This window comes from Periplaneta americana, chromosome 7 (genome assembly GCF_040183065.1).
Source record: "Periplaneta americana isolate PAMFEO1 chromosome 7, P.americana_PAMFEO1_priV1, whole genome shotgun sequence".
Taxonomy (NCBI): Eukaryota; Metazoa; Arthropoda; class Insecta; order Blattodea; family Blattidae; genus Periplaneta; species Periplaneta americana.
In genome coordinates, this window is record NC_091123.1 from 85,665,301 (window position 1) to 85,678,784 (window position 13,484).

At 33.5% G+C, this 13,484-nt stretch overlaps 1 protein-coding gene across 2 annotated transcripts in view; it reads left to right on the top strand.

Annotated features, from left to right (window-relative positions):
* The window catches only part of Dhx15 (DEAH-box helicase 15), a 112,758-nt gene that overhangs the window by 20,113 nt on the left and 79,161 nt on the right, over positions 1–13,484 (top strand). For both annotated transcript variants that reach the window (XM_069830981.1, XM_069830980.1), the window contains one exon: positions 5,676–5,783. In XM_069830981.1, the coding sequence (XP_069687082.1) occupies positions 5,676–5,783 (108 nt within the window). The remainder of the gene's footprint in view (positions 1–5,675; positions 5,784–13,484) is intronic.

Below are 13,484 nucleotides of genomic sequence, written 5' to 3' on the forward strand. Positions count from 1 at the left end.
TAAGTTTTGGCTATATTGATTATTTCATCATCTGTTACGGGGTAAAGATACATACAAACATTTACTGAAGTTACATTGCTAAGAAAATTGTTATTTTTTATAGATGATATAATATCCAAGCCAATGTTTGTAAAATACGAGTTAAATTCTGTTGCAATATGTTTTTTATCACTTAAGATTAAACCATTTCGAGAAACAATCTCAGTAAATTGTTATTTTTTTTATTGACTTCAATATTTGCCGCTTCTCGCACAGTTTGCCAAACCTTTTAGAATTATTGCCATATTTTTCTAATTTGATAGAGAAATGATTAGCTTTCGCTCTCTTTATTATGTTAGATAATATATTACGAAATTTTTTAAATTTGTTTTTTAAAATAATATTAACTGGTTCTTTTCTTAATTTGCTTGCGAGTTGTCGTATGGATTGATTTAACTATACCATTTGTAATCCATGGTTTAAAATTTTTAAACTTACTAGAAACTTTTTGAGTAGTTTTATTTGTGTGCTTTATAATATTCGTATTTAAAATTTGGTAAAAAATTTCGATATCATTATCGGGATCATTACAACTCATTACAGTATCCCATGTTTCATTACTTATATCTAATAATAGGTCATCATAATTGATATTACTGTTATATTTATAAGTATCAGAGTCTTCAAAATCTACTTTATTAATAAATGTAATTAAAGCAGTGGTAGTGTAATGGTCAGTAATATTGCTATGATAAACACTTGGTATAAATTCAAGTAGTTTGTTATTGGTTTTAAAGAAAATATGATCAAGACAATTTTTCGACTGTGATCTAGTTACGGGTTTTAATAACTGGTAAAAACCAAATTCATACATGATATTCATATATCTATGCCCTAAGTCATCTATAGAGTCATCTAGAATTTGAATGTTAATATCTCCAACTATAATGTGGTTATTAACATTTTTCTTGTTTATTAGAAAGCTTTCCACATCATTTATAAATTCAGCTTTGTTTAAATTGGGTGATCTATATATTGCCGTAATAATAGTATTGTTGAAATTAAATTTAAAATGTATGCAATTTAATTTGAAATTTCAATATCTGAAGCTGACACTTCAATAGCATTTCTAAAATACACTACAATGCCATCAAATTTATTGTATTTACAAGGTTTAATAAACTTATTATAATTTGGTATGTCAAAACCTATTTCATAACGAAGCTAAGATTCAGTAAGTACTATTATGTCAAAATTGAAAGAAAAGTATTGTAAGAAGGCACAAAATTCAGGGAAATTCTTTTTTATACTACGAATGTTTAAATGAATCAGTTTTAAATTAAGATGTTTACAGTTAGCAATATAATTCTCAAAGTTAAGTATGTCATTAAATATTTTTGTTGGGTTACACTTGATATAATAATTATCTACATTGTTATATAGCTTGTTGTTATTATTATCAATGATGACGGTTAAAATAAATAATATAATGAAAATAATCAAGAGGTGTAATTGCCTAACAATTACAATTTTTCAAGATCATAGTAATCAAACATTCTATTCACTTGGGAATTTTCATTTTTCCTAACAAAAATTTTGCAGTCTTCAACCCATGTGAATTTGTAACTTCATTCACTGATTCATTATTAGTAGAGGGAACACCATATAACAAACACAATATTGTCCCTGCGGTTGTACTGTTCCAAATCCTGATTTCATTACTTTAAAATAAAGTGAAAATATATTGCTTATGGTCATAACAAAGTTATGATTGCTTATCATAATCCTTGGGCACAACACAGAGTATGGAACCATCGAGCCGCCATTGTCACTCAGAAGACCTCGACGCATACTGCTGTGCTACTCGCTTGAAATGCACTTGCCCCGAAACCTTGCCTGCGCACCGATACACCGCAGTTGACGACCACTGATTTAAACTATGCTGTCGACCCACATCCGCTTGCGAAAGACCACGTTCAATGTCACTTATAATATTCGCCTTATCTTCCAATGAAAACACTTTACGCTTAGACATTTTTATACAGTACATTCACTGTTGGAGCATTGAATCAGGTAGAAATGACAAATGCTGTTATGGTGTGACTGTGTACTCAGTCTTGGAATTTCCTTAGTCACTTAATGGAAACTGGAAGAGGGTTGATGGCATTTGAAAGCCATCGAAATCTTACCTCTGGACATAATGTCCATCCCCTTTTAATAATAGAAGGCAATTTCATTTTCCGTTGTTTCGATGCTATTTGTCATAATGGAAATGTTTCTGAGAACAAAAGGCAACCCTTTGATGGTGGAGGATTACAGATAACAGTAGAGTAGAGTGCCTGAGAACAGAATGTCAGTCCTTCGACGGTGGAGTGAGGCAAGGTCGTCATGCGTTGCCTGGATTTATAGTACAGCTCATTGTCTAGGAATCACTAATCCTATCTTTGTCCTTTGACTAAAGGAGTAATAAACTTAGAATGTTGTTCTCAACACATTCTTTCAATTTTATACAAGAAGGTCTGTCTTCAAATAAGAATTTGTCAGGATACAAGGTTCACTATAACTGAAGTGAGGGTTCACTATAAACGGAAATATTAATGTACTTTTTAATGTTTGCGGGTCGGGACCAATGATTTAGGTTCACTATATCCAGAGTTGGCTGTATATGAAAAAAAATTAAGAATTAAATGTAGTTAAACATGGGGTCACATGGATTCGAACCATGGACCTCATGATCTGCAGTCGAACACTCTTAACACTGAGTTACTCCACTGCTTGTTTTTGTGGTGATATAGTTTCATTGTTGTAATGAGGTGGATTACAGCAGTGGAGAAGTCGCAATTGTCTCTACCGGCATGGACATACGGCTGCCTAAAAAGTAGTGTACATCACATGTGTTAAAAATATTTTATTCTCAGGTTCATTCCATTCTGCCTGCGGCTTTGTTTTGCAAATATCCCTACTCACAAAATAATATATCTTTTTTAAAATTTGTATTGTTAGTAACTATTTGCGAATGTCAACTGTTTCTTTTTATTACTAACTTGTACTGAAGTGGATAAAATCAATTTTTGGAGTTACAACTGTTTGAGACCTGATTTATTTAACAGACACAAAATAATTATTCACTTAAGCAATGGTAATTAACTAAATGTATTTGTCTATGAAAACTAGCAATCATCAGTTACGAGCATAAATCTATTCTGCAAACGAAATATAAATTACCTACTCAAATAAGCAATGAATTTGAAAAACAAAACCTAAGTTCGCATTTAGTCGTAGAATGTAGCAAAACATTTGTCGTGAAAAGGAACTTGACATTTCTTGCAGGCTTTTGCAGTCTTATTTTTTCACACTTTACAACTTTTCCTTACTTTACCCAATCCTGTGCTCTGTTTGGAGTAAACGAACAGGAGATGAGAAATTTACCATTGGTTAGCTGATGCTTCTGGTCGAGCTGGATGGAGGCAGTCCATACTTCATAAGCAATGCAGTGACAATATTTCTTCTGAATTCAAGGGTTGATGCTAGAATTGTAAGGTCTTGTTAAGAAACAAGAATACATCAACACATCGAAATTCAATAGTATAAAATGAGGGATAATATCCCATTTCTTGCCTCATATTGATATCCTGCAAGGAGTGATATTGGAGTCTAGTTGATCTACTCATCCCATGAAAGGGTCGTATTTGCATACTACATAAGGTTGGGGGATTTCTACTCTGTTGTTACACTTATGTTGAATGAGTATGGTGTTGACCCTCTCCATAAAGTGAAACAATACTCTGCTGCAGCTAAAGCAAGAGTCTGCAGTTACTTTGTTTAGTTCAAGTATGTAATATGTTGTCAACCCTGACCTGGATTACAATACCATAGCCTACATAATAAAAGAAAAATCATCTGAGTGTGAAGAGAGTATTTCTATTCAATAAATATTAGAGAAGAACAGCCAGGAATCTAGCATAGAAATCATTATTTTCACATTATAACTGAGGAAGAATATTGCAAAACCAGCTGGTCGTATAACTAAACTACTATTAAACAGTATATGTAGATACTTATTATTGGAGAAAAATTTGTTTTGGCACCAGGAATCGAACTCAAGACCTCTCAGCTTTATGTGCTGAGCATTCTTTCCATCTGAGCTATGCCGAGACCCAATTCATGGTACTGGCCGAACTCTTCTTTTGTATCATAATTTTTCTCCAATAATATGTATTGTATGACTACTTAATAGTCATTGATTATTCGATGAAGGCAGCGAGGTCCTCACATATGAATATAAAATGATACTATTAAAGAATTCTCGGGTGATGGGAGGAGAGGGGGGGCATACAGAACGTCTCACTTAACAGGGCTGACTTGCTCCCTGTTACTATGCAAAACAAATGTTTGGGGGATGGAAGTTGAAAACAGATGTAGCATTGGTGTGAGGATATTGACACTTAAATTTGTAGCCATGCTATAGGGGATGAACAAAACATTGTTGGCTGTTCCCCTCCCCCTCCCCCCAGATAAGTCGGATTTCGGTTAACTGAAGTTCGGTTAAGAGGGGTTATACTGTACAACCACAACAGACTGTTGATAGCTTCATAAAATTAGTAGTGTAATATTTCGAATGCTACAATGTACTGCTATATCGTATATTCAGTGGGTCATTAGTGATTCATAAAAAATTTATGCAACTTTTGTGCTAAATCTATGTGTTTGTAAAATTGGGCGATTATGCACAAAGATCCACTACTGTTTCGTGATTATATTAATATAATATGTAGTCAGTAAATAAAATTGAAAATAATACCTACATTCCTTCCCGACACTGCTAAGCTTTGTAGTGCACAAAGGTACAGCAACCATTAAATCGACAATAATTTAGACCAAGTTTGTACAACATATCATTCAAAAGAAAAATTGTGCCCAATATCTAAATGTGAACTTGAGAACGTAATTGTTACCAATCTTAACAATGCATTCATTTTGTAATTTGAAACATTAAAAAAATCCTTTGAGTCGTTTGATAACGACCCCACAGTCTGATAGGGTTAGGAAAATGCAAACAGCATAACAACTAACGTCACAAGGAGCAACAGACTTAACTACGTGCTTGAAAACACTTTCACACGCAAAATAAGTCATCTACAGTTTAAAATTTGAAACTATTAAGTTTCTAAAATGAAAGTTTAAACTCTACAAAAATCACAACTTTTCACACTCGCAGCTCAAACCCTATTAACATCATATCAACTTTACACATCAATGGAAATACAGAGTAGCACGAAACTTGCGCAACCTATTTTATAAAAACAATGTACCAAAGCATGACATAATTTCTACACATCTCGCAGTTGCCAACCTACAAAGTTAAATATACAGCTAATGTCCGAAGTTGCCCCATTTGATGGTAATACTAATAGACAACTTCAGAAAAGTGATGTTCGTATTTGTGTTAATCATGATAGACTTATCAAAAATTTCACATGGAAAATTTTCATATTCATGTTGCTTATAATAATATTAGGAAATTGGAGTAGGTATTCAAATTTGTATGCATACCACACTGAATTAAAATATGTTCCTTAAATTTAGGAATTTTAGTATAATGTATGAATAATGTAATATGTAGGACTAATTGGAATTTTATATGCTGTCTTATTGTTATGAGGACTTTTTATTTATTTATGTATTTATTTTTTTAGAGACAAAGATGAAAAGAAAATACCAGCTGGTTTGGGTACTCCTCTGACGAGCTATCCTAAGCAGAATCTTCAAATAAATCCCTTTACAGGATTGCCATACACACCACGGTAAGATATGAAATTAATATTTTTCTGGCATGATTTTAAAATATTAAAAGGAGTTCATGTTCATGATCAGAATTTAATTTTTTAAGCAGTTAACAATTATGTAAGGGTGGATAACTCTGCGGAGAATGCAATAATAGTGTAATCTGTAATTGTGCTGAGAAGCAAAAAAGCAAATGGACGTTCATCAACAGCCTAAGTGTTAGTTTTAACAAGTGAAAATATTCTCAACTTTTTAAAGGTCATAAATTGTAAATAATAATATATTCCAATTTACTCCATCCTTAATGTTACTTACTCACGGCTTTTAAGGAACCTGGAGGTTCATTGTCACCCTCACATAAGCCTGCCATCATTCCCTATCCTGAGCCTATTTAGCCTTAATATATGTTTGGTACTTATTATACTTTGCTATTACATTATACCTAAGTATCGTTATGTATTCTAAAAGTTTATAATTGTGCCTAACAATTATAAACTTTTAGAATACATAACGATACTTAGGTTTCTTGCTTTCATGTGTGTGAGTATTATTGATTCATTCATCAGTTTAGTGTTTCCCTTTAGAAATAACATGCTGAAATGGTAGATCACTTTATTTGAATGCTATATTTGTGGTACACTAGGGGAAGGGATGTACCAGATGAATCATAAGTCACAAGACAGTACGACACCTTATATATGTTGCACATTAAGGAGATAACAATGTGAACAAATTTGAAATACCTGAAGGGGATCTGTATGTGCGACACCACAACATGTCCTCCATATTGGAATGAGGTCAGATTTCGTAAATGCAAAGAGAATCATGTGATGTATAAATGGCATAGGAAATTCACAGATATTCAGTGGTGCAATCAACCTAATACTATGTTCCTTCATTTACAAGTTACAAACAGAAAAACCAGCACAAATGTTCTTCATTGGGCTGTAGGCGTGGAGCTATGTGATGTGATCAGTGTGTGTATGGTCCACGTTGCAGCACATATAGACGAAAATCCTTTACTCAGCATGCACCTGAATGAGAATATCTGGGGGAATATCCACACAGGCAATAGTTTATTTCATATCTTTACTCAGTATACAAGTATTTTAATATTCTTTTATTGTTCAATAAGTTATATGTAATTTTATTTTACATTTGTATTTTTGATAAATTCAGTGTAATAAATTATCAAAATACAGAGTTTGACAAATGTTTTCACATTGTGACCTGAAGATGCCTTAAAGGTAATGTTGAAATTTTAAAATCTTATTTACACACATTAATAAAAAAATATTAAATATATTTGTGTTACATATTATTATTATTATTATTATTATTATTATTATTATTATTATTATTATCAGGGAACGGATTTATATGGACTAAAAATATATGAAATATGTAAATATATATGTAGTTATTTTTACCAAAATATGGAATTAAATATGGACTTAAAATTATAAAAAAATGACTATGTACGTTAAATATTGGTACATTTTAATCAAACTAAACAAAAAATATAATGGACGTACCTTATCTTCCAATGTAGTTTCAACAAAACACAATTTTTATTGTCTGTTACCATAACAATAGGTTACAAACATTTCTTTCAAGTGCTGAAAAGTGAATCTTCTTCTATTGTCTCTGAGGATAGATTTATACTGACTAAAAGAGCGTTCGACGTCACAAGAAGTAACTGGTACATAATTCAATTTCACAATGTCTGCTGGGGATAAGTCCAAGTTAATCTTCACTGTTGATTCACCACTCATCACAGCAACAACCTTTTGTAGTTCTTCATATCCAGGGTTTTTTGAAAGTACAGTGTCCACCTTAGCTCTTACTGCATCTGCAACTTTACCTCTACCACGATTCAGTTGTTCCACAGTACTATTTATAATTTCAAAACTTTCAGATAGTGAAAGGTGCCTATTTTGGAGACTTTTGAGCGTTTTTATGATGCATGAAAATGTATGCTGAATGTGAGCTAAGTCATTCTTCACACTTATGTCACAGGTAACTGTTTTCGCAGTATCAATTGAGACTGCATCTTCAGAGTCCAATGCAAGGAGAACATTGTTAATAGAGTCTATATGTTCGGCATAATATTCAACTGCTTCTAGCCATGTACCCCATCTAGTTAAAATTGGCTTTGGTGGCAATGGAATTTCAGGGTACATTTCTTTCAACACGTTAACTCTACTGGGAGCTTTGAGAAATACTTTTTTCACTGATGAAATCAACAAATCTACTTTAGGGAAATTGTCTCTGACCACTTCTGCCACACGATGAAATGCATGCGCCACACAAGTAAAATGAGTCAATTTAGGATATACAACAGATAATGCTTGTCCAGCTTTGACCATATAAGGGGCAGCATCGCTAATAAAGAATAACACATTATCGTACATAATACCCTTTGGCCACAGGATACCCATAGCTTCGTTGAACAGTTTAACTATAGTTTTGTTATTGCACTTTTCTAGAACATCACAATGTAAAAGAATTCGTTCAGAATATTGTTCACTTAACAAACCGATAACTACATTACCAACAAGTCTACCTTCTTTGTCGGGAGTCTCATCAATGGAAACCCAAATTGAACTATCTTTAATTTCATCTCTTATCTTCTGTATTGTCTCATCGTAGATGGATGGAGCATACGTCTTCCTAAGTGTTGACTCATCCGGGATTGTATGTTGAGTATATTTTTCAAGGAATTCCCTGAAGACCTTATTCTTTAGTTTGTAGAGAGGAATATCAGCAGAGATGAGAGAACGGCACAGGTCGATGTTAAACTCAGATCTTACATTCGATGTTGTTGGTTGTGTTAAAAACAATTGTCTCTGCTTGGAATTTAGTTGTTTGTTGGCCTGATGTTTACTAGTTGTAATGTGTTGTTGCACCAGGAACTTTTGTGTAGATGATACTGCACACTGACACAAATTACAAAATAATATTTTATTGTCAGTTGATAAACCATCTTCTTTAAATTCTGAAATGTAACTTGTTAGTTTTGATTTTAAATTGACTGAATGACGTACTTTTGGCATATTTACCGTCTTTATAGTATGATTTACAAAACTGAACCTATGTGTACTCTGACTGGCATTTAACTGTTGAGCTGCACAACTGAAGTCTGTTAAAAATTTTAAATTAAATTAATACAGTTTTGTAACTTACTTTCCCATTGTTGATAGGACTGCTAATTTTCAAATAACTCTGATGTTAAAGGGATTACTGAACATGTGTTTAAGGGGGTACTGTGGTGAAATATGGCCATTTTTGTTAAAAAAAAAAATTTTTTTTTCTTACATTAAAATATTCTCCATGTCCTTTTTAACAAGTGTGGTAAGTTTGGTGACCTTTGCGCAACTCGAACACCTGTTATTACAGCCATTTTTAAATGCCTGCATTGCTCAAGAGCCACACCCCCGTCCTTTTAAATCTCCTGCTCCCTCCTGGAGTAGGAACACAGTTTAGGGATGGAATTTTCTACGTTTTTCTTTGAACTTTGTGTTTCATTATCTACTGAGACACTGCAGTTGTTCAAATAGTTCCAAACTATTCCCTAGATGTCTCTGAATCCGACTTTCAATTTTTTTAGAACCTTTCATAAACTCTTTCTTGAAAACATGTTTTCATGGTGACCACAACAAATGCAGTAGGAAATATGAGTACAGAAAGCGACTCATTCCGTTTGTAAACATTGCCATGTGCTATTTTCTGTCTGGAGGTTATATGTTTTGCAAAGTAATTTAGTTTAGTTCTCAATTCTAGAACTTTTATTTCCTAGTTTTTACATTTATACAGTTTAGTTATTTCGTATTGCGCATTAAATTTTAGGTAGAATAGATATACTTTAGTTAGGGTATTTTTTTAGTGTAGACCATCATTAATAATGCCTAGGAAGAAGCTGCATACAATTAAAAGTGCAGGTGTTTCAAAACTGCAAAAAAAAGAAGTTGGCTAAGGCAAGGATTCAGGCAAGATGGAAAAAAAGTGATGTGGTAAGTACAGCTAAATCTGTTCAAGAGGAACATCCAGTGTTAGATACTATGCCTACATCACAACCAGGGCCATTTGGTGATTGTGACGATACAAATGTAAGATTACGTTCCCTGGAAGACAATGTAGATAGTGTATGTTGTGAACCAGACAATTCTCCAAGTTACGTTATAGTAAATCTGAAGTGTTTAGATGAACTTTTGCATAATATATCTTGTGACTTGTGTGGGAACAAGACACTAGCTTTCCATACAAGAGATTTCCAAGGTTTTGCTTGCAGAATTTCCATGAAATGTACAACTTGTGATGGTGAGAAAAGTTCAGTATTGACATCGAATAGAGTGGTAAATAGTGAATCATCGACTAGGGCACCATTTGACATAAACAGGAGAGTAGTCCAGGCATTTACAAATATTGGGAGAGGGCATTCAGCAATTGAACAGTTTTCAGCAGTGCTAAATGTGAACAGTATATCACTGTCTTCTTACAATGATCACTTAAAAATTATTACTGCAACAAACACTACAGTAGCCCAAAATTCAATGCATGCAATTAGGGAAGAGGTAAAAACTGTATATAGGGAGAAAAACATAACAGATGACAATAGAAATGAGCCAGTGGATATTGCTGTAAGCTTCGATGGCTCTTGGCACAAGAGGGGACACACATCCTTGTATGGTGTCGGTTTTGTAATAGATATTCTCACTGGTTATGTTGTTGACTATGCTGTAATATCTAAATACTGCCATGCATGTCAACTACCTACAAAAGATCTTGGTGTTGATTCCCCTGAGTTCAGTATATGGAAACTAGGTCATAAATCAGAGTGTCAACAAAATTATAGTGGATCATCTGGTGGTATGGAGGCATTTGCTGCAGAGTTACTGTGGAAGAGATCTACAGATTATGGACTGAGATACACCACCCTGTTGTCAGATGGCGACAGCAAAACTTTCAACCATCTTCAAAATCTAAAGATTTATGGCCCTATTAAATTGGTGAAGGAGGAGTGTGTGAATCATGTGTCAAAACGACTAGGTACAGGGCTGAGACAAGTTGCCAAAGAATTTAAATTGGGAGGTAAAAAGCCAGGGAGTCTTACAAATGTTATAATTCAGAAACTCACCCGCTATTATGGAAATGCCATACGAGAAAACACTAATGATGTTACAGCAATGAGAACAGCAGTACTGGCCACTTTACACCACTGTTCCTCAACTGATGCGAATCCCTTCCACTCAAAATGCCCTGCTGGCCCTGAAAGTTGGTGCTTTTACAACAAAGCTGTGGCTATGGGAACACAACCCGGCACGCACCGACAACATATTCACACACCAATCTCTCCATTTGTCTTGGAGAAAATTATTCCTCTTTATCAGAAGCTGGCATCAACTGACCTCCTGGAAAGGTGTATGAGAGGAAAAACACAGAATACCAATGAATGTCTCCACAGCATGGTGTGGAACAAGTGCCCAAAGGAAAATTTTGTATCGAAAAGGAAAATTGACATAGCTGTAGCCATTGCAGTCAGTGAATTTAATCATGGATACAGCAAAACTATGACAAGAACTCTTCAGCAAGCTGGTGTTTCTCCTGGTCATCAAGGGATGAAGACTAGTATTGCTCGGGACAGGAGACGCGTCAGGAACACAATCCTACGTTCGACTCAGAAGTTCCAGCACTACCGAAAACAGGTGAAGATGGCCAAAATAAGAGCAGAAGGAGCTCTTAAGCAGCAGGAAGGATGTAGTTATGCTTCAGGAGGATTCTAGCAAGGTCAGACTTCAAAACATAACCTTCTAGCTATTTCTGATGAGATAATCACTAACTAAACTTTCAACTTGGATTATCTGTAAATTTAATTTTTCTCATTTTTCAATATTGGGATTCATTTTATTCTTTATTGCCTTGGACTAGATGCATGAAATTTGGCACACACGATCAATATTATGTTATGCAATAACTCAAGTATTCATTTTGTTCTGTCTAACACCAGATCGGAGATATGATTATTTTAGTATTGTATGTAATTTTTAATTCGAATATTTGTACTGTAATGAAAGATAAAAATTTTTTCTGGCTAAAAAAAGTGATGTTAACGAACAATAATCAAGGAGTGCATAGACCCATGTTGTCTCTATATTTTGAGCACAAAAACATGTCATCACAATTTCAGATACACATGCAAAATGATTCCCAAGATTTTATATAATTTATATGAAAATATTTTTTTAACGGCACAATTCTTAACCAATCATTCTGAAAATTTAAACACATAAGTAAGTCTATGAGAGTTGTTTGTGGTAAAAAAATGGAACGAAAATATCCATAGGTTTCTGAGATATAAATTTCACCGCAGTATCCCCTTAAATCTCTATTGTTGAAATGTATTTTTAAAAGTTAATGGAATTTTGTTTTGTTTTATTGTTAAACCTAATATAATATGGACTGTTTTATATGAAATATGGAAAATATATGGAAATTAACGAAAATATGTACTAAACTCTAAAATATGGAAAAATATGGAAAATAAAAGTAGGATTTTTCAACCCTACACATTGTGAAACATAAAGATAATGCAAAATATAAATTATATTAGCTTTATAAGTAAATATGTATTTACATATAAATCCTTTCCCTGATTATTATTATTATTATTATTATTAATGTAATATTCAACCAGTCAGACTCTATGTATTACAAAAGGATCTAAAAATACATTTAAAATTGCAAGCCTCATCCAGATCTCAGATGTTCTTCAAACTGTCAGATAATATCCTGTGCAATTTCTATAGAATAAACAAAAAAGAAATACCAATCTATATCACAGACACACTCATTGCTAAAACTCCAGTCGTGAACGAAATTCCTTCATGGAAATGGGTGATTCCAGAACATAGCATACAAATTCCAGGAAATAATTCCAAAAATGATCCTCCATACATTCTTGAGTTAGATGCCATGGAACTACTCTGCAGCACATATAAGGATAACCTTCAAATTTATACAGATGGATCTCTAAATCCTAATAATGGGACATCAGGAGCAGGGTATTATATTCCAAAATTTCAAAGTTATTTCATACCATGTTCGTCCTCCAGTCTTGACACTAAATTGCTAGGTATTGATGCTGCTCTTCAGTCTGTTACTCAAATTTCTGAAAATTCTATTTGCATACTTACCGACTCCAAGGAGGCTATATTTAATATAATTAAATATGTACCAAACCTATATGCACATAGAATTATTCCAATTCAGAAACAACTAAGTAAACTAAAAGAACTCCAAAAAGAAATAACATTTCAATGAATACCTAATCATTGTGGTATACCTGGAAACGAGAAAGTCGATAATATTGCAAAACAGGCAACATATTTGCAACCAAGACCTCTTCAAGTGAGATCTCTATCCAGTGTTTTTGCTTCACTAAAGTCTCATTTTATAAACCTATGGCTCAACAATTGGCTCTCTTCTGACAAAGGAAAAATTTTACAGCCTGTACAAAAGAAACCAAATGACCTGGAAATGTACAAAAACTTGCCCATACGTGTTCCAACATTTTTAACAAGAGCCAGAACAGGTCACATTGTCACACAATTGTACCTACACCGATTTCACATTTCTGATAATCCTACTTGTCTGTGGTGTAATAATCATGATGAAGATCTGGAACACATTCTTCTATACTGTCCATCCATAAACCACAAAAG